This window comes from Leucoraja erinacea, chromosome 4 (assembly GCF_028641065.1).
Source record: "Leucoraja erinacea ecotype New England chromosome 4, Leri_hhj_1, whole genome shotgun sequence".
In the NCBI taxonomy this organism is placed as follows: Eukaryota; Metazoa; Chordata; class Chondrichthyes; order Rajiformes; family Rajidae; genus Leucoraja; species Leucoraja erinaceus.
In genome coordinates, this window is record NC_073380.1 from 57,429,261 (window position 1) to 57,455,312 (window position 26,052).

Consider the following 26,052-nt stretch of genomic DNA (forward strand, 5'->3'; position numbering starts at 1 on the left):
AGAGGGATGCGCAGAGACCCAGTTCTGCTAGTTTGGTAACCAGCTTGGAGGGGATGATTGTGTTAAATGCCGAGCTGTAATCAATGAATAACAGCCTGACATATAAGATTTTAGTTGTCCAAGTAGTCCAGTGCGGAGTTGAGGGCCAGCGAGATCGCATCCACAGTTGATCTGTTGTGTGTGTAAGCGAACTGCAGTGGGTCCAGGTTTTTGTCGAGGTAGGAGTTGATTTGCACCATGACCAACCTCTCAAAGCACTTCATCACCACAGGCGTTATGCCACAGGTCGATAGTCAATGAGGCATGTCACCCTTACTCCCTGTAACCTGAGCTACAGGGAGAGGTTGAGCACACTAGGACACTAAACCTTGGAGCGCAAGAGGATGAGGGTTGATCTTAAAGAGGTTGGTCTGTCATCTGCTGGAGGACAAAAGCGAAGCAGAGATTGTAGGAAGGAACTGCAGATGCTGGTTTGCACCGAAGATAGACAGAAAATGCTGGTGTAATGCAGCAGGCCAGGCAGCATCTCTGGAGAAAAGGAATAGGTGCTGTTTTGGGTCGAGACCCTTCTTCAGGTTGAAACATAGAAACATAGAAACATAGAAATTAGGTGCAGGAGTAGGCCATTCGGCCCTTCGAGCCTGCACCGCCATTCAATATGATCATGGCTGATCATCCAACTCAGTATCCCGTACCTGCCTTCTCTCCATATCCCCTGATCCCCTTAGCCACAAGGGCCACATTTAACTCCCTCTTAAATATAGCCAATGAACTGGCCTCAACTACCCTCTGTGGCAGAGAGTTCCAGAGATTCACCACTCGGGGACTCAGGGAAAAGGGAAACTAGAGATATGAAAAGATTCAGAATAAATCAGATGACCAATGACCAAGGAAAGTTGGAGCCCACAATGGTCCTAGTGTGTGGAATAGTGCTAGTGTATGGGGATCATTGGTCGGCGATGACTCGGTGGACCAAAGGGCCTGTTTCCGTACTGCATCTCTAAACTAAACTAATCTCAATTTTAAAAGTCTATGCTCCAGTTCTTATGAGTGGTGCCTTTTCCAGGCAAGCTGGGTGGGATCACCCTGATGCCGCGATCCACCGGGTCAACCATGGGGGACCAGCTCGCTTACCATGGAAATGGCATTACATTAATGAAACGGATCAATTAACACCCACAGATACACTCCAACTCGGATACGGGCAATGGGACGTTGAGGTACACGTTGAGCGGTGAGGGAGCTGGCACCATATTCACCATCAATGAGGATAAGGGAGACATCTACGTCATGAAGAAGCTAGACCGCGAGGAGAAGCCGTCCTACACACTCCGTGCACAAGTGGTGAACAGAGCTACCAATCAGTACGTTGAGCCCGAGTCAGAGTTCAACATTAAGGTCCAAGACATCAACGACAATGAACCCAGGTTTCTAGACGGGCCGTATGTCGCCACCGTCCCTGAGATGTCGCCTGACGGTAAGCGTGGAAAACAATATTAGAATAAAGAGAGAGAGTAAGCCAGTCATCTCTCTCCTGTTCGAAATGCTGGAGTAACTCAGCGGGTCAGGTAGCATCTCCAGAGAAAAGGATTAGGTGACGTTTTGGGTCGAGATCGGGTCGATTTGGACTTGATAGAGGTCTTTAAAATGATGAGAGGGATAGACAGAGTTGATGTGGACAAGCTTTTCCCTTTGAGAATAGGGAAGATTCAAACAAGAGAACATGACTTCAGAATTAAGGGACAGAAGTTTAGGGGTAACATGAGGGGGAACTTCTTTACTCAGAGAGTGGTAGCGGTGTGGAATGAGCTTCCAGTGGAAGTGGTGGCGGCAGGTTCGTTGGTATCATTTAAAAATAAATTGGATAGGCGCTGTGAGTCAGAAACTCTACCGCTGAGCCTCTGCATCGCCCATAAGGATGATGAAAGCAGGGCTTTCAATCCCTTTAATGCCAAATAAGATAGACTCCAGCTATTCAGGGAGAAGCAGATGAATCTCCCAAGACAAATTCAGAATTACAAAAATATACCACCCTCTGAATGAGAAAACCTCTCCTTGTCTGAGGGCCTGAGCTACAAGGAGAGGTTGAGCATGTTAGGACTCTTTTCCTTGCAGTGACAGAAATTGCTATCAAAATATGGAGGGGACCGGGGGACAGGGGTGACACAATTTCTTGGTGACCGAACGGTAATTTCAGCTCAATCCAGCGCTAAATGCAACTCAACTCTGCCTGTCTCGCCGGATTAACCTACAGCCCTGCCTAGACTGACAGAATACCAGTCTGGAGTCGTGGAGCTAGCGCTGCTTCTCTGTGCTGGCTGTTAATCTGGACCATATTTCCCTTGTCCAGGCAGGGCTGCAGGTTAACCTGGCAGGACAGGCAGAGTTGAGCTGGGATTAGCGCTGCTTCTCTGCGCTGGCTGGGGGCACCGTGCCTCGCTGACTCCCGACAGCTCTGGCCACCCCCGGGCATGGGGGGGGGGGGGAGCTTGCACTCGGGGTGGGACGGGGATGGTCCAGTGGCGGTTCGGCAGCGAATGCAGTGCCGGATCGATCCTGGCTGCGGATGAGGCGCAGGTCTGTGTCCAGGGCTGCCGTTGTGATCCTATGACTTGGGCACATATTTAAAAAGGGTTCTAAGAGTAAACCTAGCAATTATAGACCTGTTAGTTTGACTTCAGTGGTGGGCAAATTAATGGAAAAGATACTTAGAGATAATATATATAAGCATCTAGATAAACAGGGTCTGATTAGGAACAGTCAACATGGATTTGTGCCTGGAAGGTCATGTTTGACTAATCTTCTTGAATTTTTTGAAGAGGTTACTAGGGAAATTGACGAGGGTAAAGCAGTGGATGTTGTCTATATGGACTTTAGTAAGGCCTTTGACAAGGTTCCTCATGGAAGGTTGGTTAAGAAGGTTCAACTGTTGGGTATAAATGCAGGAATAGCAAGATGGATTCAACAGTGGCTGAATGGGAGAAGCCAGAGGGTAATGGTGGATGGCTGTTTATCGGGTTGGAGGCAGGTGACTAGTGGGGTGCCTCAGGGATCTGTGTTGGGTCCTTTGTTGTTTGTCATGTACATCAATAATCTGGATGAAGGTGTGGTAAATTGGATTAGTAAGTATGCAGATGATACCAAGATAGGGGGTGTTGTGGATAATGAAGAGGATTTCCAAAGTCTACAGAGTGATTTAGGCCATTTGGAAAAATGGGCTGAAAGATGGCAGATGGAGTTTAATGCTGATAAATGTGAGGTGCTACATCTTGGCAAGACAAATCAAAATAGGACGTACATGGTAAATGGTAGGGAATTGAAGAATACAGTTGAACAGAGGGATCTGGGAATAACCGTGCATAGTTCCTTGAAGGTGTAATCTCATATAGATAGGGTGGTAAAGAAAGCTTTTGGTATGCTAGCCTTTAAAAATCAGAGCATTGAGTATAGAAGCTGGGATGTAATGTTAAAATTGTACAAGGCATTGGTGAGACCAAATCTGGAGTATGGTGTACAATTTTGGTCGCCCAATTATAGGAAGGATGTCAACAAAATAGAGAGAGTACAGAGGAGATTTAGTAGAATGTTGCCTGGGTTTCAACAACTAAGTTACAGAGATAGGTTGAATAAGTTAGGTCTTTATTCTCTGGAGCGCAGAAGGTTAAGGGGGGACCTGAGGGGATCTATTATGAGAGGGATAGACAGAGTTGATGTGGACAAGCTTTTCCCTTTGAGAATAGGGAAGATTCAAACAAGAGGACATGACTTCAGAATTAAGGGACAGAAGTTTAGGGGTAATATGAGGGGGAACTTCTTTACTCAGAGAGTGGTAGCGGTGTGGAATGAGCTTCCAGTGAAAGTGGTGGAGGCAGGTTCATTGGTATCATTTAAAAATAAATTGGATAGGCATATGGATGAGAAGGGAATGGAGGGTTATGGTATGAGTGCAGGCAGGTGGGACTAAGGGGGAAAAAAAATTGTTCGGCACGGACTTGTAGGGCCGAGATGGCCTGTTTCCGTGCTGTAATTGTTATATGGTTATATGGTTATCTCACTCCTCCAATCACCGTGCTCTATCCTAAAGGGCCTGTCCCACTTTACGAGGTAATTCACAAATTCTTACGAGTTTTCCCCTTGATTCAAACTCGCAGAATATTCGTAACTCGTCCGTAGGAGGCCGTAGGAGCCTGTAGATATATCGTAGTGGCTCGTTATGCCAGCCATAGGTACTCGAGTATCAGGTAAGTCAGGACGTTTTTTCCAGCCTGATAAAAAATGTCCATGAGTAAAAAGATAGTCGGGAGAATGCCCCAAGTATTCTGCGAGTTTCAATCAAGGGGAAAACTCGGAAGAATTCGGGGGAATTCGTGAATTGGCTCGTAAGTGGGACAGGCCCTTCATTCCCACACCCCTACATCTCCCTCCTCCAATCATCACGCTGAATCATCATGTCCTGCCTCCATTGCCTGCTGACTGACGTCTCTCTCGTCCAATCAGCGCCCTCGATCAGCAGTCCCACCCCCACTGTCTCGCGGAAAGCGGAGATTTCACCGGGTTTTGAAATGCGGATTACAAAAAAGAGGGGGGACGTGTCCCCACTGCCCCCCCCCCCCCCCCCCCCCCCCCCCCCCCCCCCCGCCATCCGCCACTGATTCCTTGGAGTGCAGGATGTTGAGCAGTTTAGAGTTCAGTTTAGTTTAGTTTAATTTAGTTTAATTTAGCTTAGTTTAGAGATTCAGTGCAGAAACAGGACCTTCGGACCACCAAGTCCGCACTGACCAGCCATCCCCAAATGCCAGCACAAACCTACACACTCGAGACGATTTGCAATTTCTGTCTTTGTACCCATAGAAATCTCACGCGGTCACAGGGAGAATGTACAAACTTTGAACAGACAGCAGCCATAGTCAGGATCAAAGTCTGACTTGAAAGAATGGGTCAACTGGGTTTGTATTCACTGGAATTTAAGAAGGATGAGAGGGTATTTTATAGAAACATTTAAAATTCTTAAAGGATTGGACAGGCTGGATGCAGGAAAATTGTTTCCAATGTTGGGAGAGTGTAGAACCACGGGTCACATTTTAAGAATAAGGGGAGGCCATTTAGGACCTAAATAACGAAAAACATCTTCACCCAGAGAGTTGTGAATCTGTGGAATTAACACCAATAGTGAATAACCCAGTACTTAAACCATCTGGTATGGATAAAACATATAAACAATGGGAAAAAGTGGGAATTAAAAAGGTAGGTGATTTGTATGGATTGGGAAATTTATTATCATTTCAACAACTAAAATCAAAATTTAAATTGAACAACAATCAATATTTTAAATACCTACAGGTATGTGACTTTATGAAGAAATATATACCAAGATTCCAAAGTATAATATCAATGCGGAGTCAACAAAATTAATATCATACTTGTATAACAGTATTTTAAATATAGAATTACCATCAACAGAGGCAATTAGAGAAGACTGGGAAAAAGAATGAATGATAAAAATCTCAAAGGAAACATGGGAAAAATATTTGATACATATACATAAATGTTCGATCAATGCTAGACATAACTTAATTCAATTAAAAAAATTACATAGATTATATTATTCCAAAACTAGGTTGAATAAATTTTATCCAAATATTTCTCCCATTTGCACATTTTCTCACTTCTCTCTTTAAAAAAAAAAGGGAAGTTGTACAGAGAATGTAATATGTTGACATCGTTTTTGTACCAATGCATTGTACTCGCTTCTAATAAATAAAATATTTTTAAAAAAAGAATAAGGGGAGGCCATTTAGGACCTAAATAACGAAAAACATCTTCACCCAGAGAGTTGTGAATCTGTGGAATTCTCTGCCACAGAAGGCAGTGGAGGCCAATTCACTGGATGTTTTCAAGAGAGAGTTGAAATTTGTTCTTGGGGCTAAAGGAATCAAGGGATATGGGGAAAAAGCAGGAACAGGTTACTGATTTTAGATGATCAGCCATGATCATATTGAATGGTGGTGCTGGCTCGAAGGGCCGAATGGCCTATTCCTGCACCTATTTTTCTATGTTTCAATGTTTCTAAGCCGGGTCTCTGGCGCTGTAAGGCAACAATTCTACCGCTGCGCCACTGTGCTGCCCTTAGAAACATGGAAACATAGAAAATAGGTGCAGGAGTAGGCCATTCGGCCCTTCGAGCCTGCACCGCCATTCAATATGATCATGGCTGTCCATCCAACTCAGTATCCTGTACCTACCTTCTCTCCATACCCCCTGATCCCTTTAGCCACAAGGGCCACATCTAACTCCCTCCTAAATATAGCCAATGAACTGGCCTCAACTACCTTCTGTGGCAGAGAATTCCAGAGATTCACCACTCTCTGTGTGAAAAATGTTTTTCTCATCTCGGTCCTAAAAGATTTCCCCCTTATCCTTAAACTGTGTCCCCTTGTTCTGGACTTCCCCATCATCGGGAACAATCTTGCTGCATCTAGCCTGTCCAACCCCTGAAGAATTTTGTAAGTTTCTGTAAGATCCCCCTCAATCTTCTAATTTCTAGCGAGTACACGCCAAGTCTAACCAGTCTTTCTTCATATGAAAGTCCTGACATCCCAGGAATCAGTCTGCCTTAAGTAGAGATGTAAAGAAGACTGGAGGTTAGATTAGTTTAGTTTAGGCTTTCATTACCTCAATAGTGATTGAGGTCTCTGAGATAGAGTTCCACAGATGTGATGTTTGACGTTGTATATTGCTTTTAACAGAAAAGAGTTTGAAGAGAAAAGAGTGTGCAATAAATGTTTATTGAACATGTTCCCTCAACTCTGCGCAGGGACCTCCGTTACCCAAGTAACAGCTACAGATGCTGACGACCCCTCATATGGGAGCCATGCCAGGATTGTATACCGCATCCTTCAAGGACAACCATACTTCCTGGTTGAACCAACTACAGGTAAAGAGATAGAATACAAGAGACAGCAGATACAGATACCACAATGGTTCAGTGGTTCGATGGGGCTTTTATTCTCACATGTTAATTCATTCATAAGCTCCAGGAGCAGAATTGCACCATTCGGCCCATCAAGTCTACTCCGCCATTCAATCATGACTGATTTATTTTTCCCTCTCAACCCCATTCTCCTGCCTTCTCACCATAAGCCCTGACACCCTTACGAATCAAGAATCTTTCAATCTTCGCCAAATAATATCCAATGACTTGGCTTCCGAAGCTGTCCGTGGCAATGAATTCCACAGATTCACCCACCCTCTGACAAAAGGAATTCCTCCTCATCTACTTTCGATAGGGACGTGACCATGCAAACGCACAGTGAAATTATTTTCTTACAAACAATCCGGTAAAATGTTGCCATACCTAAGCGCATCCCCGGTAAGTAAAGTGTACAGAAATAATGAGTCCGTATGAAAGAATGGTCCTCTCATCAATAGACAATAGACAATAGATGCAGGAGTAGGCCATTCGGCCCTTTGAGCCAGCACCACCATTCAATGTGATCATGGCTGATCATCCGCAATCAGTACCCCGTTCCTGCCTTCTCCCCATATCCCTGACTCCGCTATCTTTTAAGAGCCCTATCTAGCTCTCTCTTGAATGTATCCAGAGAACCTGCCTCCACCGCCCTCTGAGGCAGAGAATTCCACACTCACCACTCTCTGTGTGAAAAAGATTCCTCATCGTCGTTCTAAATGGCTTCCTCCTTATTATTAAACTGTGGCCCCTGGTTCTAGACTCCCCCAACATTGGGAACATGTTTCCTGCCTCTAGCATGCCCTCTCATCCTTCTAAACTCCAGAGTGTACAAAGCCCAGCCGCTCTATTCTCTCAGCATGTGACAGTCCCGCCATCCCGGGAATTAACCTTGTAAACCTACGCTGCACTCCCTAAATAGCAAGAATGTCCTTCCTCAAATAAGGGGACCAAAACTGCACACAATACTCCAGGTGTGGTCTCATTAGGGCTCAGCTAAAGAGCGGTCCTGACCTCCCAACCACCTCATTGGAGAACTTTGGACTATCTTTAATTGAACTTTATTGGACTTTATGTTGCACCCTTTATCCTTTATCTGTGCATCGTGGATGGCTTGATTGTAATCATGTGTAGTCTTTCCTTTGACTGTAACTTTTCACTGTACCTCGGTGACTAATTAAACTAAACAAAACTAAAATTAACCAAATATGTCACTTTATGTGCTTTTGTGTATTAACCAGCATCCACAGCTCTTTGTTTCTACCTAGATTGCATTAAGGATCTAACATTTGATTAAGGAAGAGACAATGAGTGTAGAAATACCTGAGGAAGGATCCCAACCCGAAATGTCACCTGTCCATGTTCTCCAGAGATGCTGCCTGACCTGCTGAGTTACTCCAGCATTTTGTATCTTTCATGTAAACCACCATCTGCAGTTCCTGATTAATGGATATAGTGTAAATTATTATTGGACGAGTTGGGCTTAAGGGCCATTTCTCTGCTGAATGACTCTATGACTCCATGGTCATGCTGTGCTTCGTAAGGTCTGTTGTACTCTTATATCAGGCTGGATTTGACTAATGACTGGGCAAGTCACCGGTCTCTATGTGCTACGTGCTTTATTTTCACATGTGCAAATGCACTGTGAAATTATTTTCGTACCAACAGTCCAGTAGAGTATTGCCAAACTGAAGCACAATCCCCAATTAGTAAAGTGTACAGAAAAAGTCCATTTAGACTTTGTATTGGCGCCATTTTCAAAATCCAGTCCATGGTTTAGGTCATATGGAGCGGTGCCCAATCTAGGTGAGCCCCAGACTGCTGCAGGGCCTCCAGCCTTCATCGTCCTTGGACGCCTGGATTGTCCAGCGAACTGACGTCCCTCTCCTTGCACGTTCACCTTTGTGGCCCTGGGGCGCCTCCTGCAGACGAGCTTGAGAGCGCGTAAGGTAAGACCCCAGTTCACACTCCTACCAGTCCTTGTTCCTCGCGTCCGTCGTCACCGGCTCCCTCCTCTCCGGTCCCCCTGTCTTCAGGGAAATAGCAGGGACCATCTTGGCGGCTTTCCCCCTGCAAACCTTGCGGGACTTTGTCACATTCAGGGCCCTTTCCAACCTTGTTTCCCTGATGCAGCAAATTAAATGACATGTGTAGCCATGCACATCCAAATGATATGAGATATAGCCAGGCTTGAATCAGAAGAGTAAAAAACAAACTTGATTGGAATATTTGAAATCCTGAAGTTGTTTGAAGGCTAATGTGGGGTGGACACTAGCTCTGGCAACAACAACAAAAGCTCGGAGATGAAGTCATAGAGTCATTCAACAGAAATGGCCCTTTGGCCGAACTCTAGCCCAACAGTAATTTACACTCTATGTATAATAACCAGGAGCTGCAGATGGTGGTTTATACCAAAGAAAGACACAAAGTACTGAGTACCTCAGCGGGTCAGGCAGCATCTCTGGAGAACACGGAGAGATGATGTTTTGGCTCGGGACCCTTCTTCAGGCATTTTTACACTAATTCCTCTCTTCCTTAATCAAAATTTGGATTGCTGATGCAATATAACATGAACTAGGTAGATGCTGTATAAAAATAAGGAATCAAGCAACATTTCATTCCCTCAGAAGCTTGTCAGCCTATAGAACTCTATTCCTCAAAGGGCGGTAGAAGTAGTCTTTGAATATTTTTATGCCAGAGGTAGATAAATTCTTGATAAGCAGGGCAGGGCAGTGAAAGGTCAGCAGAGATAGATGAGGTTGCATGGTCCAGATTGCAATCAGTTCTTATTAGAAAGTGGAGCAGGTTCCACAAGACACCTGGTCTCCCGCTGCCTCTAACCCATCAGTTCATTACATGCTGCCACAACATGGCCATCGGTTTAATCAAAGGCCATTCTCACCCCGGTCACTCCCTCTTCTCCCCTCTCCCATCAGGCAAGAGTGTGAAAACGCACACCTCCAGATTCAAGGACGGTTTCTTCCCAACTGTTCTCAGGCAACTGAACCATCCAATCAACAACTAAAGAGCAGTCCTGAGCTACTATCTTCCTCATTGGAGACCATCAGACTATCTTTGATCGGGCTTTACTGGATTTTTGTTGCACTAATGTTATTCACGTTATTCCCTTTATCGTGTGTCCGTGCGCTGTGGTTGGCTCGATTGTAATCATGTATAATCTTTCCACTGACTCGTTAACATGCAATAAAAAGCTTTTCACTGCACTAAACTAAACTCAAATTCAAATTCTCTATTTAAGAACATTTCCTCTCTAATCACCTTTACAGCTCCTTCCTCTCACCGAGAGTTTATGCCTTATTTATGATACTCCTGGCATGGAAAAAGATTATGATTATCTACCCTATCTCTATACCTCATAATTTGATACCCCTCTATCAGGTCATACCTCAGTCTCCATCACTCCCGGTAACATAAGCCCGGCCTATCCAATCTCTCCTCACAGACTCAGAATAAAAGGTTGTACTGTACCTTAAGAAAGGAGATGAGGAGGAATTTCTTTAGTTTAGTTTAGTTTAGTTTAGTTTAGTTTAGTTTAGTTTAGAGATACAGCATGGAAACAGGCCCTTCGGCCCACCGGGTCCGTGCCGACCAGCGATCCCTGCAGATTAATACTATCCTACACCCACTAGGGACAATTTTTACATTTACAAAACCAAGTAACCTACAAACCTGTAAGTGTTTGAAATGTGGGAGGAAACCGAAGATCTCGGAGAAAACCCATGCAGATCGCATACAAACCCCGTACAGACAAGTCAGGATCGAACCCAGGTCTCCGGCGCTGCATTCGCTGTAAAGCAGCAACTCTACTGCTGTGCCACTGTGACTGCCCCCAGTCAGAGGGTCAGAGTGTGGTGAATTCTGTGGAATTCATTGCCAGAGGTGGTTGTGGAGGCCATGTCATTGGGTATTTTTAAGGCAGAGATTGACAGATTCTTGATAGTAAGGGGATCAGGGGTTATGGAGAGAAGGCAGGGGAATGGGGTTGAGAGGGAAAGATAGATCAGCCATGATTGAATGGCTGAATAGACTTGCTGGGCGGAATGGCCTAATTCTATTCCTATGATTTATGAATTTATGAGTTTATAATTTACACCCTCCAATCCAGGCAACATCCAGGTGAAATGCAGACACAAGGAAGTGAAGATGCTGTTTTAGCAACATAAAGATACAAAGTGCTGGAGTAACTCTGTGGGTTAGGCAGCATAGAGTCATATAGTGTGGATACATGCTTTAGCCCAACTTGCCCACACCGACCAACATGTCCCGTCTACATCAGTCCCACCCACTTACCTCCAAATCTGTCCTATTTGTGCTTAGAAACATAGAAACATAGAAACTAGGTGCCTGAGGAGGCCATTTGGTCCTTCGAGCCAGCTCCACTATTCATTGTGATCATGGCTGATGGTCCCCAATCAATAACCCTCTTCTCTGGAAAACAGGGATAGGTGATCCTACTTCAGGTTGCGACCCTTCTTCAGACTGGTTGTGGTGGTGTGGGGTGGGTGGTGGGGGGGGGAAGAAAGCTGAGAGAGATGAAGGCCAGGACAATTCCTGGTGGGTGATAGGTGGTTACAGGTGAAGAGGGGAGAGTTGATAGGCAGATGATTGGACAAAGTTAAAGATGAAAAGATAAAAGATGAGATTAGGATAAAAGAGCAGAGAATTGTGAAGCCAGAGGAGGGAATGTAGGTGGAGGGGGAGGGGGTGGGAGAAGAGGAGAAAATGCTGCGAGTCCAGGTAGGGCACAACGACCTATGGTGTGGTGACGAGAACTGCACACAATACCCCAAGTGTGATCTAACCAGTGGAGTTAAAACTATTTGAAATAATAAAAAATACAAGTCTTTCTTTTCTCTGCAGCAATCCCTCAGGGAAAGAAAGAGTGGTTTTCTTTAAATAGTTTCTTGCCATTTTCAAACTTGCAGTGGGAAGCACAGCAGGGGAATATGAATTGTTACAGTGTATTTCAAAGGAAGGTGCTGAATACAAATGACAGCAGCATCTGCACACATTCCAAAGACATGAATTTTTTCATCTAATTTAGAATGCTAATTTTACTTCAGAAGTCATAAACGCCATGGGTATTTCATTTATTGATTTAACCTGTAGTAATCCACCCCTGAGCAGCTTCCACTATAGGGTACCTTAATAGGAAAATTCTATTGGGGATCTTTTTGCTCCCCAATAGTTATAGTCATGGAGCGATGCAGCTTGGAAACAGGCCCTTCGGCCCAACTTGTCCATGCCGACCAAGAAGCCCCATCTACACTAGTTCAATTTTTCCACGTATGGTCGATTTCCCTCTCAAACTTGAATTGCTCCCGTCTCCAAGCGAACCGCCACCAACTCCAGAGATGTTGCCTGACACTCTAAGGCATTCCAGCATTTTGTGTCTATTACCAGAATGCTATCTGGATTAGAGAATTTCAGCTCCAGGGAGAGGTTGGATGGACTTGGATTGTTTTCTCTGGAACATCGGAGCTTGAGGGGAGACTTGATAGATGTATATACAATTATGAAAGGCAAAGATACGGCAGACAGTCAGAACCTTTTTCCCAGGGGGGAAATGTCCAACAATATAGGGCGTAGTTTTAAGGTGAGAGGCGGAAAGTTTAATGGAGTTGTGAAGGGCAGGTTTTTTACACTGAGTGGTGGAAGTCTGGAACGAATGGACTGGGGTGGTGGTGGAGACAGATATGATAGTGGTGTTTAAGAGGCTTTTAGATAGGCACATGGAAGTGCAGGAGTACATGGATGTGGATCACGTGCAGGCAGATGAGAGCAGTTTAACTTGGCATCATGTTGAGCAGAAACATTGTGGGCCAAAGGGGCTGTTCCCATGCTGTACTGTTCTATTTCCTATCTAGTTGCTGGTTTACCTAAACAAGGTTTGCTCCCTAAACCTGAGAAGGATTTGCTCTTGAACACAACGTCACAAAAGGCTGCAGATGCTGGCGATAGGTCATGATCTGAAACATAGACTGTCCAATTCCCTCCACAGATTCCCCCTGACCAACCGAGTTCCTCCAGTGTCTCATTACATTTCTTTAACACAATGACGTGGCTTCAAGGGATATGGGCCAAACGCAGGCAGGTGGGACTGGTGTTAATGAGACATGTTGGCCGGTGTGGGCAAGTTGGGCCGAAGAGCCTGTTTCCACTCTGTGTGACTATGACTTTTCCTTTGCCCAAATGGTTGGGCATAGGTAGGGTAGACAGTCAGAACCTTTTTTTCCCAGGGTGGAAATGTCCAACACTAGTGGAAATAAGATAAGATACAAGATAAGATACATTTAATTGTCATTTGGACCCCTTGAGGTCCAAACGAAATGCCGTTTCTGCAGCCACACATTACAAACAAATAGACCCAAGACACAACATAATTTACATAAACATCCATCACATTGCTGTGATGAAAGGCCAAAAAAACTTATCTCTCCACTGCACTCTCTCCCCCCCCCCCCCCCCCCCCGATGTCAGAGTCAAAGTCAAAGCCCCCGGCTGGCGATGGCGATTGTCCCGCGGCCATTAAAGCCACGCCGGGTGGTGCGAGGTCGCACACCGGGTTCTTGATGTTAGAGCTCCCGGCGTGCGCTCGCAGAGTCCCGCGGCCATTCCAAGCCGCGCGGGGCGGTGATGTCAGGCCCTGCTCCAGGAGCTCTTCAACCCCGCAACTCGGGCGGGGGAAGTCGCCGTTGCGAGAGCCCTGAAAAGCGGTCTCCTTCCAGGGACCCGCGGGCTCCCGGTGCCGCCGTCCACAGACCTGCCGTTGGAGCCTCCGACTCTCCGGTCGGGCGCAGCAGCAGCAGCAGCAGCGCTCCTCCACCGCTCCACCCGCTCCGGACTCGGCCAGCCCCGCAACGGCGATGGTGAGTCGTCGGCACCAGAGTCCCCGGTCTCTTCCTGTTGGAGGCCGCTCCTCATTGCAGCCCCAGCGATAACGGAATCCCGACGAGAAAAGGTCGGGCCTCCCGTGCAGGGAGAGATTTAAAAGTTTCCCCCCCCCCCCTCCCACCCCCCCACACACACACCCGAACAAAAAATAACAAAAACTACATAAAAACATAGACAGAAAATAATAAAACGCGGACAGGCTGCAGAGGCCGCTGCTGACGAGAGTCGCGCCGCCCACCGGATAGCTGTAAGGTGAGAGGGGGACAGTTTAATGGAGATGTGCGGGGCAAGTGTTTTACACTGTGAGTGGTCGGGGCCTGGAACGCATTGCGAAGGATGGTGATGGAGGCAGATACAATAGTGACATTTAAGAGGTTTTCGATAGGCACATGGAAGTGCAGGGAATAGAGGGATATGGATCACGTGCAGGCAGATGAGACCAGTTTGACTTTGTATCATGTTCTGCACAAACATTGAGGCCCCTTTCCTACTGTACTGCCCTATATTCTGTGTCCTATTCCCTGCCCTAACAACCGACAAACCAGGTGGAGATGTAAAGCATGATTGCGGCCAAAATAATTGGAGGAGGTTGCTTCACAGTGGCCTGTTCCCATTACTGTAACATGCCTGAATCTGTTGCCTTTTTCACAGTTGTCCATCCATCACCACCATCCCAGTCACTAACATCCCAGTCTCACAACTGCCCTAAAGGTCCTCCCACTATTTCTATTTCCCAGTAATGGATATACCTGCCACAGATGGACTGCGGCAAAGGTTCACTAGATCACGAGGGGCATTGATACGGTAAATGCCAAAAGCCTTTTTTGCTCGAAGTATCAAAAACAATAGGGCATAGATTCAAGTTGTGAGGAAGTTTTAACAGGGATTTTTTTTTAAAAACAGAGAGCATTTTACGTGCCCAAAACTCTATGACGTACCTTTAGAATGTTCATGTTCATAAATTACAGTAGATTTAAGCCAGTCAGCTCATCGTCTACTCTGCCATTCAATCATGGCTGATCTATCTTTCAGCCCCATTCTCCTGCCTTCTCCTCATAATCCTTGACACCCATACTAATCAAGAATTGGACAATCTCTGCCTTAAAAATATCCATTGATTTGGCCTCCACAGCCATCTGTAATGGAAAGTAGGAGAAACTTCTTTAGTCAGAGGGTGGTGAATCTATGGAATTTGTTGCCAATATAATACAATACAAAACAATTTATTTGTTGTCATTTGAACCTCATTGAGGTTTCTGCAGTCATACACACAAGGAAAAGATCCAAGACACAACACAATTTACACAAACATCCATCACAGCGCATCTCCTCCTCACTGTGATGGAAGGCAAAGACTTCTCTCTCCCTTACACTCCCCATTCTCCTCCCGATGTCAGAGTCAAAGCCCCCGGCAGGCGATGGTAAGTGTCCCGCGGTCATTAAAGCCGCGCCGGGCGATGCAAGGCTTAGTGTTGGAGCCCCCGGCGGGCGCTAGTAAGTCCCGCAGCCATTCCAAGCCGTGCTGGGCGATGATGTAAGGCCCCGCTCCAGGTACTCTTCAACCCCACAACTCAGGCGGGAGAAGTCGCCGTTGCGGAAGCCCCGAAAAGCGGTCTCCCAGCAGGGACCCGCGGGCTCCCGGTGTTACTGTCTACCAGACCTGCGGTAAGCCTCCGAATCTCCGGGGTCGGGTCGCAGCCGTGCGCCACCACAGCTCCTCCCGCTCCGAACTCGGCCAGCTCCACGATGGTAAGTAGGTCCGCAGCTCCGCGACTGGAGCCCCAGGTCATTCCGGTTGGAGGCTGCTCCACGGTGCTCAGCCCCAACGACAACGGAGACCCGACAGAGAAAAGGTTGGGTTCCCCTTACAGGGAAAAGATTTGAATAGTTTCCCCACCCCCCGCCCCCCACACATACCCAGTTTAAAAAAAAAAACTACTACATTCAAAGGAGACAAAAAATAATAAAAATGACAGACGGACTGCAGAGGCCGCTGCAACATGAGTCGCGCCGCCCACCCAAAGCCACAGATAGCTGTGAAGTTATTGGGTATTTTTAAAGCGGAAATTGACAGGTTCTTGATTAATAAGGGTGTCAAAGGTTATGGGGCGAAGGCAGGAGAATGGGGTTGAAAGGGGAAGATAGATGGCGGAAGAGACTCGATGAGACGAATGGCCAAATTCTACTCTTAGGTCTTATGGTCTTTTGTTTCACACCCCTCAGGTTTGTAACGCTGCAGAGAAACTACGAGGCAAAGGTCTCAATCACTTCCACTGATGAGCTTGCTTGAGCCCAGTTCCATGAGCGACAGAGAGATCTTTGCCCAAGGAAGAAATTAGGGAATTCTAGTTTGATTACGGCACTCTGATTTCATGGATTTGACCCAACTCCAATAAGTCCCACAAGTGAAAATGGATAGGAAGGAACTGCAGATGCTGGTTTGCACTGAAGACAGACACAAAATGCTGGAGTAACTCATTGGGTCAGGCCGCATCTCGGGAGAAAAGGAATAGATGACGTCTAGACCTTCTTCAAACTGGGAGTCAGGGGAGAGGGAAACTAGAGATATGAAGAATATGGGCCGAAGGGCCTGTTTCCACGTTGTATCTCAAAACGAAACTAAACTAAAAATCTAAAAGAGGTACAAAGAGCAAATAAATGGTGTTCAATAGGTTGCTTTGATTTATCCCCTTTCATACCTTTCATTCATTTGTTCTGTGTACTTCTTCATAGATCTAGATTCCCTCTCCCCTGACTCTCAGTCTGAGGAAAGGTCCTGACCCGAAACATCACCTTTACCTATTCTCCAGGGATGCTGCCTGACCAGCTGACTTACTCCAGCATTTTGTGTCTATCTCCGGTGCAAATGGATACAAGGCCCTCCCCAACCCTTCCACTCTGATATTAAAAAGACGGTGATAGTCAATCTGTTGGAGATGACACACATTTTTCCCACGCTTTAAGTGTCCCAGATAGAAACATTCAACAAAGTAGGTTTGCCCTGATTAAGCGAGCTGAAATGTCATTTTTTTGGAATTGAAAGAACCTTAAATTACTTACACCGACAGAAATTACCTTTCTGTGCCTCTCACATATTATCCCATGGGAAAATCCCTCAGAAATGCCTTACAGGAGATAATAGAACCAATTGCAAATTGTGCTACTGTATTTTTGGTTAAGAGATTCATCGAGTCATTCAGCATGGAAACAGGCCCTTCAGTTTAACTTATCCATGCGCCTGCATGTGTAATATATGCAAACAGAATTTCACTCTGGGGTAGCATTAGTGACAAATAAAGCACTATTGCCGACCTACATGCTCCGTCTTAGCTAGTCCCATTTGCCTGTGTTTGTTCCATATTCATCTAAACCTATCCTATCCATGTGCCTGTCCAAGAATCCTTTAAATACTGCTACAGTATCTGGCTCAACTAGCGTCTCGTTCCATATACCTACTGCCTTCTGAATTACAATGGTGCCCCTTGGGTTCATTGGTTCATAGGCTATCGTAGTTACAAAAATTACAGTAGGTCATTTGACCCATCAAGTCTACTCTGCTGTTCAATCATGGCTGATCTATCTTTCCCTCTCAACCCCATTTTCCTGTCTTCTCCGCATAACCCCTGACACCTGTACTGTTCAAGAGTCTGTCAATCTCTGCCTTAAAAATACCGATTGACGGCCTCCACAGCTGTCTGTAGCAATGAATTCCACAGATTCACCACCTTCTGGCTAAAGATATTCCATTTCATCTAGTTTCTAAAGGTACATCCTTTTATTCTGAGGCTATGCCCTCTGGTCCTTGCCTCTCCCACTAGTGGAAACATCCTCTCCACATCCACCCTATCCAGGCCTTTCACTATTCGGTAAGTATCAATTATGTTCCCCCCCCCCCCCCCCCCCCCCCCCCATCCTTCTAAACTCCAGCGAGTACAGGTCCAGTGCCGTCAAATCCTCATTATATGTTAACCCAATCATTCCAGGGATCATTCTCGTAAACCTCCTCTCGACCCCCACCAATGCTCTCCACATCCTTCCTCAGATATGGAGCCCAAAAATGCTCACAATACTCCAAATGCAGTGTCCAGCGAGTTCCTATCAAATATTGCCTTTCTCACCTTAAACCCATGTCCACTTTATTCGTTATTCTTTATTCTCCCTGGGTCGCTGATCCAATGTGTTGTACAAGAAGGTTTGTTTCCTTTTTAATCAACAGAGGAATATTTTCCACAGGAATTATTCGAGTAGCTATGCCGAATATGGACAGATTAGTCAAAGAGCATCACCTGGTTATTGTTGAAGCAATGGACATGGCTGGACTGAAAGGTGGTTTCTCAGGGACAACTACGGTGACCATCACCTTGTCTGATGTGAATGACAATGGGCCAAAGTTTCAACACAGTAAGTACACTCCAACCTCAGGGGGACCTCTCCATATCATGAGGTATAAATGTTGAAGATGAGATAAGTTCATAAATTCATAGTTCATACATTCTAGGAGCAGAATAAGGCCATTCGGCCCATCAAGTCTACTCTGCCATACAACTATGACTGATCTACCTTTCCCTCCCAGCCCCATTCTCTTGCGCCTGATACCCGTAACTAATCAAAAATCTGTCAATCTCCACCTTAAAAATATCCATTGATTTAATGATTTCCTGTCACCATAGAAATTAGATGGTGTGACTGTGTCACAGGGGTAGAGTTGCTGCCTTGCAGTGCCAGAGAACTTACTACGGTTACTGTCTGAACACAATTTGTACATTCTCCCCGTGACCGCATGGGTTTTCTCCAGGCACTCATGTTTCCTCCCACACTCCAGGAACATGCTGGTTTGTAGGTTGATTGGCTTTGGTAAAATTGTAAATTGTCTCTGGTGTGTAGAATAATGCTAGAGTACGGGAGGATCGCTGGTTGGCGTGGACTCGATGGACAAAAGGGCCGGTTTCCCGCGCTGTATCTCTAAAGTCTAAAGTAAAGAACATAGAACAGTACAGCACAGGACAGGCCCTTCAGCCCACAACTTCTGTGACTTTATTTGTTCATACTGTAGCTCTAAACTAAACAAAGAAAAACTTGAATTTAAATTCCCCAGTTGTGATAGTGGGATTTAAACTCTTGTCTTTGGATCAATGTTCCAAAATCCAGGTTGTCAGTGCCTTAACGAGGTATTCTAGCAAAACTAATTGTCTGCTGTGTTGGAAACAATGAATTTCAGATGCTGGATTGCAAAACAATGAAGCAAAGTGCTGGAGTATCTCAGCAGGCCAGGCAACATCTATGGAGAACATGGATGGGTGACAGTATTGTATTGGTATTGTTAGTATTATTGATCTTGTTATTGGTATTGACATTGGTATTGGTATTGATGTTGGTATTGGTATTGGTATTGATATTGATATTGGTATTGATATTGATATTGGTATTGGTATTGATGCTGGTATTGGTATTGATCTTGATATTGGTATTGGTATTGGTATTGATGTTGGTATTGGTATTGGTATTGATCTTGTTATTGGTATTGATATTGGTATTGGTATTGGTATTTCCTATATAAACTTTTTCCAATCAAATCATACTACAGATACACAAGGAACACCAAATGCTGGAATCTTGAGCAAGAAATGTCCTACCCCAAAACATCGTCATTTTAGTTTTGTTTGATTTGGTTTATTATTTTCACATGTACTGAGATACAGTGAGAAGCTTTTGTTTGCGTGCTACCCAGTCAAAGAAAAGGCAATACATAAATACAAATAAGCCGTCCACAGTACTCGGATAAAGGATAAAGGGTACAAAATTTAGTGCAAAGATATAACATTGAAGTTCGATAAAGTCCGATTAAAGAAAATTCAAAGGTATCCTATGAGGTAGATGGGAGGTGAGCACAATACTCTAGCTATTGAGAGGACTGTTCAGTTGCCTGATAACTGGAGCAGCAGAGTGGTGCAGTGGTAGAGTTGCTGCCTTACAGCGGCAGATACCCAGGGTCGATCCAGACTACGGGTGCTGTCTGTACGGAGATTGTACGTTCTCCCCTGATCTGCGTGGGCTTTCTCCGGGATCTCCAATTTCCTCCCACACTCCAAAGGCATACAGCTTTGTTGGCTAATTGTCTTGGTATAATTGTAAATTGCCCCCTCGGGTGTATAGGACAGTGTTAGTGTGCGGGGATCACTGATCGGCGTGAACTCGGTGGGCCGAAGGCCTGTTTCAAGAGAGAGCTAGATAGGGCTCTTAAAGATAGCGGAGTGAGGGGATATGGGGAGAAGGCAGGAACGGCATACTGATTGGGGATGATCAGCCATGATCACATTGAATGGCGGTGCTGGCTTGAAGGGCTGAATGGCCTACTCCAACACTTATTGTCCATTGTCTAATGTTTCCACAATACATCTCTAAGCTAAACTAAACTAAGCTAAACCGCTGGGAAGAAACTGTCCCTGTATCTGGAGGTATGTATGCATTTTCAAACTCTTGCACCTCATACTGCCCAACCCATGGAGTTCCTCCACCAATTTGTGCTTTGCTAAATTATACCAGAGATTAATGTAATCAAGCCATACTCTGGCACCGGAGGTAGTGCAAAAAGAAAAATACCAGAGTGCAGTAAACAGTGTTACAGTTATATAGAAAGTAAGTCCGAAACATCCATTTTCTATTTGCACCCATATTGTATCTATCGTTGTACATACACCTACTGTAAATCTTTACTGTTTAGTTGATTAATCACCCAAACATTACCCATGATAAAACTCATGGAATATACACTGCATCCAGTTATTGATGAACACCACAATTAAAGCATTTCATTGCTAGTATTATTGCTATCTTGAACACAACTGTAAAAATGTATAACAAACATTTGCATAAAATTAAGTTTCTGTACGTGAAATTATTCATAGACCAGGAAGCCCCTGCATTTTAATTTATATTTTAACAAGTCCTTTATTCAGCTGATATTTTCTCCTTATTGCTTAATACACAGGGTCCAGATTAATTACTTGCTTTCCTTTCAATTCACTGGTACTGCTTTATCTGCTCACAATATGGTCTCCACACGTCAAGTGTAGGTGACCACTTTACGAAACACCTTTATTTAGTATAATTTAGAGATAGAGCGTGGAAACAGGCCCTTCGGCCCACCGTGTCAGCGCCGACCGGCGATCCCTGCATACTAACACAATCCTACACACTGGGGACAATTTTTAATTTTACCAAACCAATTAACCTACAAACCTGCGTGTCTGGAGCGTGGGTGGAAAGTGGAACTCTCGGAGAAAACCCACGCGGTCACAGGGAGAATGTACAAACTCCATACAGAGAGCACCCATAGTCAGGATCGAACCTGGGTCTCTGGCGCTGTAAAGCAGCAACCCTACTGCTGCGCGACCATGCCACCTCTGTGAGCAGTAGATGTAGCCCAGTCCATAATACAAACCAGACTGCCCACCTTCGACTCCATCTACAATTAGTGCTGACACTGGGAAAGCAGTCGACATAATCAAAGACCATTTTCACCCACATCATTACCTCTTCTCCCCTCTCCTGTTGGGCAGAAGGTACAAAAGCTTAAAAGCATGTAACACCAGATTAAGGAACAGTGACGCAGTGGTAAAGCTGCAGCCATACAGCTCCAGAAAACTGGATTCGATCCTAACTACCGGTGCTTGTCTGTACGGAGTTTGTACAGTCTCGCTGTAACCGCGTGGGTTTTCTCAGGCCATCCAGTTTCCTCCCACAATCCAAAAAGGTGCAGGTTTGTACGCTAATTGGCTTCTGTAAATTGTAGCTAGTGTATAGAATAGTGTTAGTGTTTGGGGGTGTTAGCTGGTCGATGTCGCTGGTCGATGTTGACTCGGTGGGCCGATGGGCCTGTTTCCAGAAATCTAAACATCAGCTAGTATGTTGTCCCAATCCTCCAACCTACCTCATTACCTCTTTTTACTACCTGCTGTACTTGAGTTTGACTTGAATGTACGCTTGCATAGTATTATCTGATTTAATTGGAGGGCATTCAAACAAAAACTGTTCATGGTCTCCAGATGCTGCCTGACCTGTTGGGTTTGTGTTTTGCTCGATATTCCAACATCTACAGTCCCATGTGTCTGCAAAATATTATTGATTGATTTTATGTTTAAGAAAGAACTACAGATGCTGGAAAAATCAAAGGTAGACAAAAAGCTGGAGAAACTCAGCGGGTGAGGCAGCATCTATGGAGTGAAGGAATGGGTGACGTTCCAGGTCGAGACCCTTCTTCAGTATGATTGATGTCAAATTTCCAGCAGCTGCAGCATTTTGCTTTAATTCAACCCCAACTGTCATGAATGGACTTATTCTATTATAGTTTAGTTTACTTTAGTTTAGATTAGTTTAGTTTAGTTTAGTTTACTTTACCAAGGTACAGTGAAAAGCTTTTTGTTGAGTGCTCTCCAGTCAGCGGAAAAACTATACATGATTACAATCGAGATATCAACAGTACACAGATACAAGATAAAGGGAATAACATTTAGTGCAAGATAAAGTCCAGTAAAGTCCGATTAAAGATGGCCTGAGGGTCTCCAATGAGGTAGATGGGAGGTCAGGATTGCTCTCTAGATGGGGATAGGATGGTTCAGTTGCCTGATAACAGCTGGGAAGAAACTGTCCCTGAATCTTGAGGTGTGCGTTTTCAAACTTCTGTACCTTTTGCCTGATGGGAGTGGGGGAGCTGAGGGAGTGACCAGGATGAGATTTGTCTTTGATTATGCTGCTGGCCTTGCCGAGGTAGCGTGAAGTGTAGATGGAGTCAGTGGAAGGGAGGTTTGTTTGTGTGATGGGTCTGGACGGGGTCCACAATCCTCTGTAATTTCATGCAGTCTTAGCTGGAACTGTTGCCACACCATGTTGAGATGCATATAGATAAATGTGCCGTGTACATCTGTGTCCTCAACGGTAGTTGTCTCGCAATTAGCTCGACAAATTATGCTGATTACAAAAAAGATTATTTGGTCATTTTCTCGTCCCCGTCTTTGGGAGGTTTTTGTGGGAGAATTGGCTGCTAATATCTTTCCAATCAATTATGATGACACTTCAGAAACCTTTAATTACCTCCAAACCACAATCTAATAACCAAAAAGTCACTATTTAAATGCAGATCTCTTTAATCAAATACGCATGCAATTAGGAACATCATATTATGAGGACACAAAGTGCTGGAGTAACTCAGCAGGTCGGGCAGTTTCTCTGGAAATAAAGGCTCGGTTACAATTTGGGTCGGGGTCTTCCTTCAGACTGATTGGAGTTGGGAGGGGTGGGGGGAGCACAGTGGCAAAACGGCTGGGTTTAACGCTATTAAAACTATCCTACATACACTGGGGACCATTTACAATTATACCAAAGCCAATTAACTGATGAACCTGTACGTCTTTGGAATGAGGAAACCGAAAATCCCGGGGAAAACACATGCAGGTCACAGGGAGAATGTACACACTCCATCCAGACAAGCACCCATCGTCAGAATCGAACCCGGGTCTCTGAGGCTGTAAGGCAGCAACTCGACCGCAGCATCACCGTGCCGCACTGACTCCCGGCACAAGTTAGCTAATTACAGTCACGGTCTAAAAATGCCTGCCCTGAGGATCAGTCCACTTGCAATACAATGCACCCGGCTTGCTTTCATCCGGCCAGTGACAGCTTGTTATCACCGTCTGAACTCACTGTTATATTTTCCCTTGAGTTTGCAGCAGATGGCACTCCACAGCAAGTGAAAATATAATGTCAAGTAAATACCATGATGGATTGAGAGAAGCAGTGATGATCCACAAGGAACACTAGAAACCCATCGCTTAAAGAGAATGTAAACATGTATTCATCGGTGAAGTGTTCAGGGCATTGCACATCCAAATACCTAATCACCCAATTGATCGTGAAGGCACTTTTCCACATCAATATACAAATATCCACTTATTACTGAGAGGATGTTATGCCTTGCACTCTCAGATGTTAACAGTCCTGGAGCCAAAAAAGGACACAAAGTTCTGGAATAACTCAGTGGGTCAGGCAGGAGAACATGGATAGGTGACTTTTCGGGTCAGGATTCTTCATCAGACTGATTTTAAGGTGGGGTGGGGGAGTGGGGGGAGGGGTGAGAGATGGTGATGAGAAATTTCGAAGAGAGGAGGTGCAAGACAAAGCAGGAAAAAAGCGTGGCAGGTAATGGGTGAACACGGGTGAGGAGGTGGGTGTTTGATAGGCAGATAGTTGGAGAAAGACCAGAGATGGAAAAAAACGGAAGGTGTGAGACAAAACGATTAGAGTGTTGCAAATTATGAAGCCAGAGGAAGGGGGGTGGGGGTGGAGGGTTTGGTTTGTCTGTGGGGAACCAGGGAGGGTGGATTAATTCTTTCTTTTCTTTCTTTGGTACCTTCCTGCTATCGTTAAAAGCTGAGAGTGGACTTCTGACCCTATTGTTGCTTTTCTCTCGCCTTTCCAGAGTTGTACCACTTTACGGTGCTGGAATCCACCGACATAGGGACCACAGTGGGGAGAGTGCTGGCCACAGATGCCGACACTGGACAAAATGCAGAAATGGTCTTCAGTGTAGAAGGCAGTGATGGCTCAGATTTATTCAACATAGTTGCAGATGGCCAGACCCAGGAAGGCATCATCATTCTGAAGAAGGTTTGGCTTGCATGCTTATTTTCTGAATTTTTGTTTTCAATTCATTCACAGATGTGGATATTGTTAATAGTTATTGTCCATAAGACCATAAGATATTGTGCTGCATGGTGGCGCGGCAATAGATTTGCTGCCTCACAGCGCCTGAGACCAGGGTTCGATCCTGACTACGAGTGTTTGGTCTGTACGGTGTTTGTACATTCTCACCCTGACCTACGTGAATTTTCTCCGGCATCTCCAGTTCCCTCCTGCACTCTAAAAACATACAGGTTTGTAGGTTAATTGGCTTGGTAAAAATATTCCCTAGTTTGTGTGTGCTGGGATCGCTGCCAGGCGCGGAGTCGGTGGGCTGAAGGGCCAGTTTCCACGGCGTATCTCTAAACTAAACTAAACTAGACACAGGAGAAAAATCAGGCCATTCGGCCCATCGTGTCCACTCCGCCATTCATGATGGCTAATCTGTCTTTTCATCACAACCTTCTCCCTGTAACCTTTGATGCCCTGACTAATCTAGAATCTATCAATCTCTGCTTTAATATTACCATCATCACCTGTGGCAATGAATTCCACAGATTCTCCACCCTCTGGCTTATATAAATTCCACGTAATTTCCTTTCTAAAGGTACGTCAATTTATTCTGAGGCTGCGCTCTCGGGTCCTGGACTCTCTCGCTAGTGGAAACATCCTCTCCACATCCACTTTATCTTCACCTATCATTGCTCAATAGGTTTCGATTAGATCCTCCTTCATCATTCTTAAATACCCCAAACAGAAAGCAGTTGAGTCAACCATAATTGGTAGGTTTGGGGCTACATATAGACTAGATTAGGAGTGTTATGGTCCTCGTTTGGACATCTGGCTGCTTGGCAAATATTGTGTTCAATTTTGGTCACCCCAAAGCAGGTAACTTCTCGGACAGGAGGCCTGTGACTAGTGGTGTGCCTCAGGGTTTGCTGTTGGGCCCACTACTGTTTGTTATCAATGATTTGGATGAGAATGTACATGGCAAGATTTGCAAGCTTGCAGATGATACAAAAGTGGGTGGTATTGCAGATAACCATATAACAATTACAGCACGGAAACAGGCCAACTCGGCCCTTCTAGTCCGTGCCGAACACTTATTCTCCCCTTGTCCCATCTACCTGCACTCAGACCATAACCCTCCATTCCTTTCCCATCCATATACCTATCCAATTTATTTTTAAATGATAAAATCGAACCTGCCTCCACCACTTCCACTGGAAGCTCATTCCACACAGCTACCACTCTGAGTAAAGAAGTTCCCCCTCGTGTTACCCCTAAACTTCTGTCCCTTAATTCTCAAGTCATGTCCCCTTGTTTGAATCTTCCCTAGTGGGAAAAGCTTATCCACGTCAACTCTGTCTATCCCTCTCATCATTTTAAAGACCTCTATCAAGTCCCCCATTAACCTTCTGTGCTCCAAAGAATAAAGCCCTAACTTGTTCAACCTTTCTCTGTAACTTAGTTGCTGAAACCCAGGCAACATTCTA

General features: G+C 45.1%; 1 protein-coding gene across 1 annotated transcript in view; it reads left to right on the forward strand.

The window, feature by feature from the left end:
* LOC129696445 (cadherin-7-like) overlaps positions 1–26,052 on the forward strand; it is a 114,033-nt gene that overhangs the window by 50,217 nt on the left and 37,764 nt on the right. The window contains exons 3-6 of the mRNA XM_055634341.1: positions 1,183–1,477; positions 6,815–6,934; positions 18,116–18,283; positions 24,357–24,544. Coding sequence (XP_055490316.1) covers positions 1,183–1,477; positions 6,815–6,934; positions 18,116–18,283; positions 24,357–24,544 — 771 coding nt within the window. The remainder of the gene's footprint in view (positions 1–1,182; positions 1,478–6,814; positions 6,935–18,115; positions 18,284–24,356; positions 24,545–26,052) is intronic.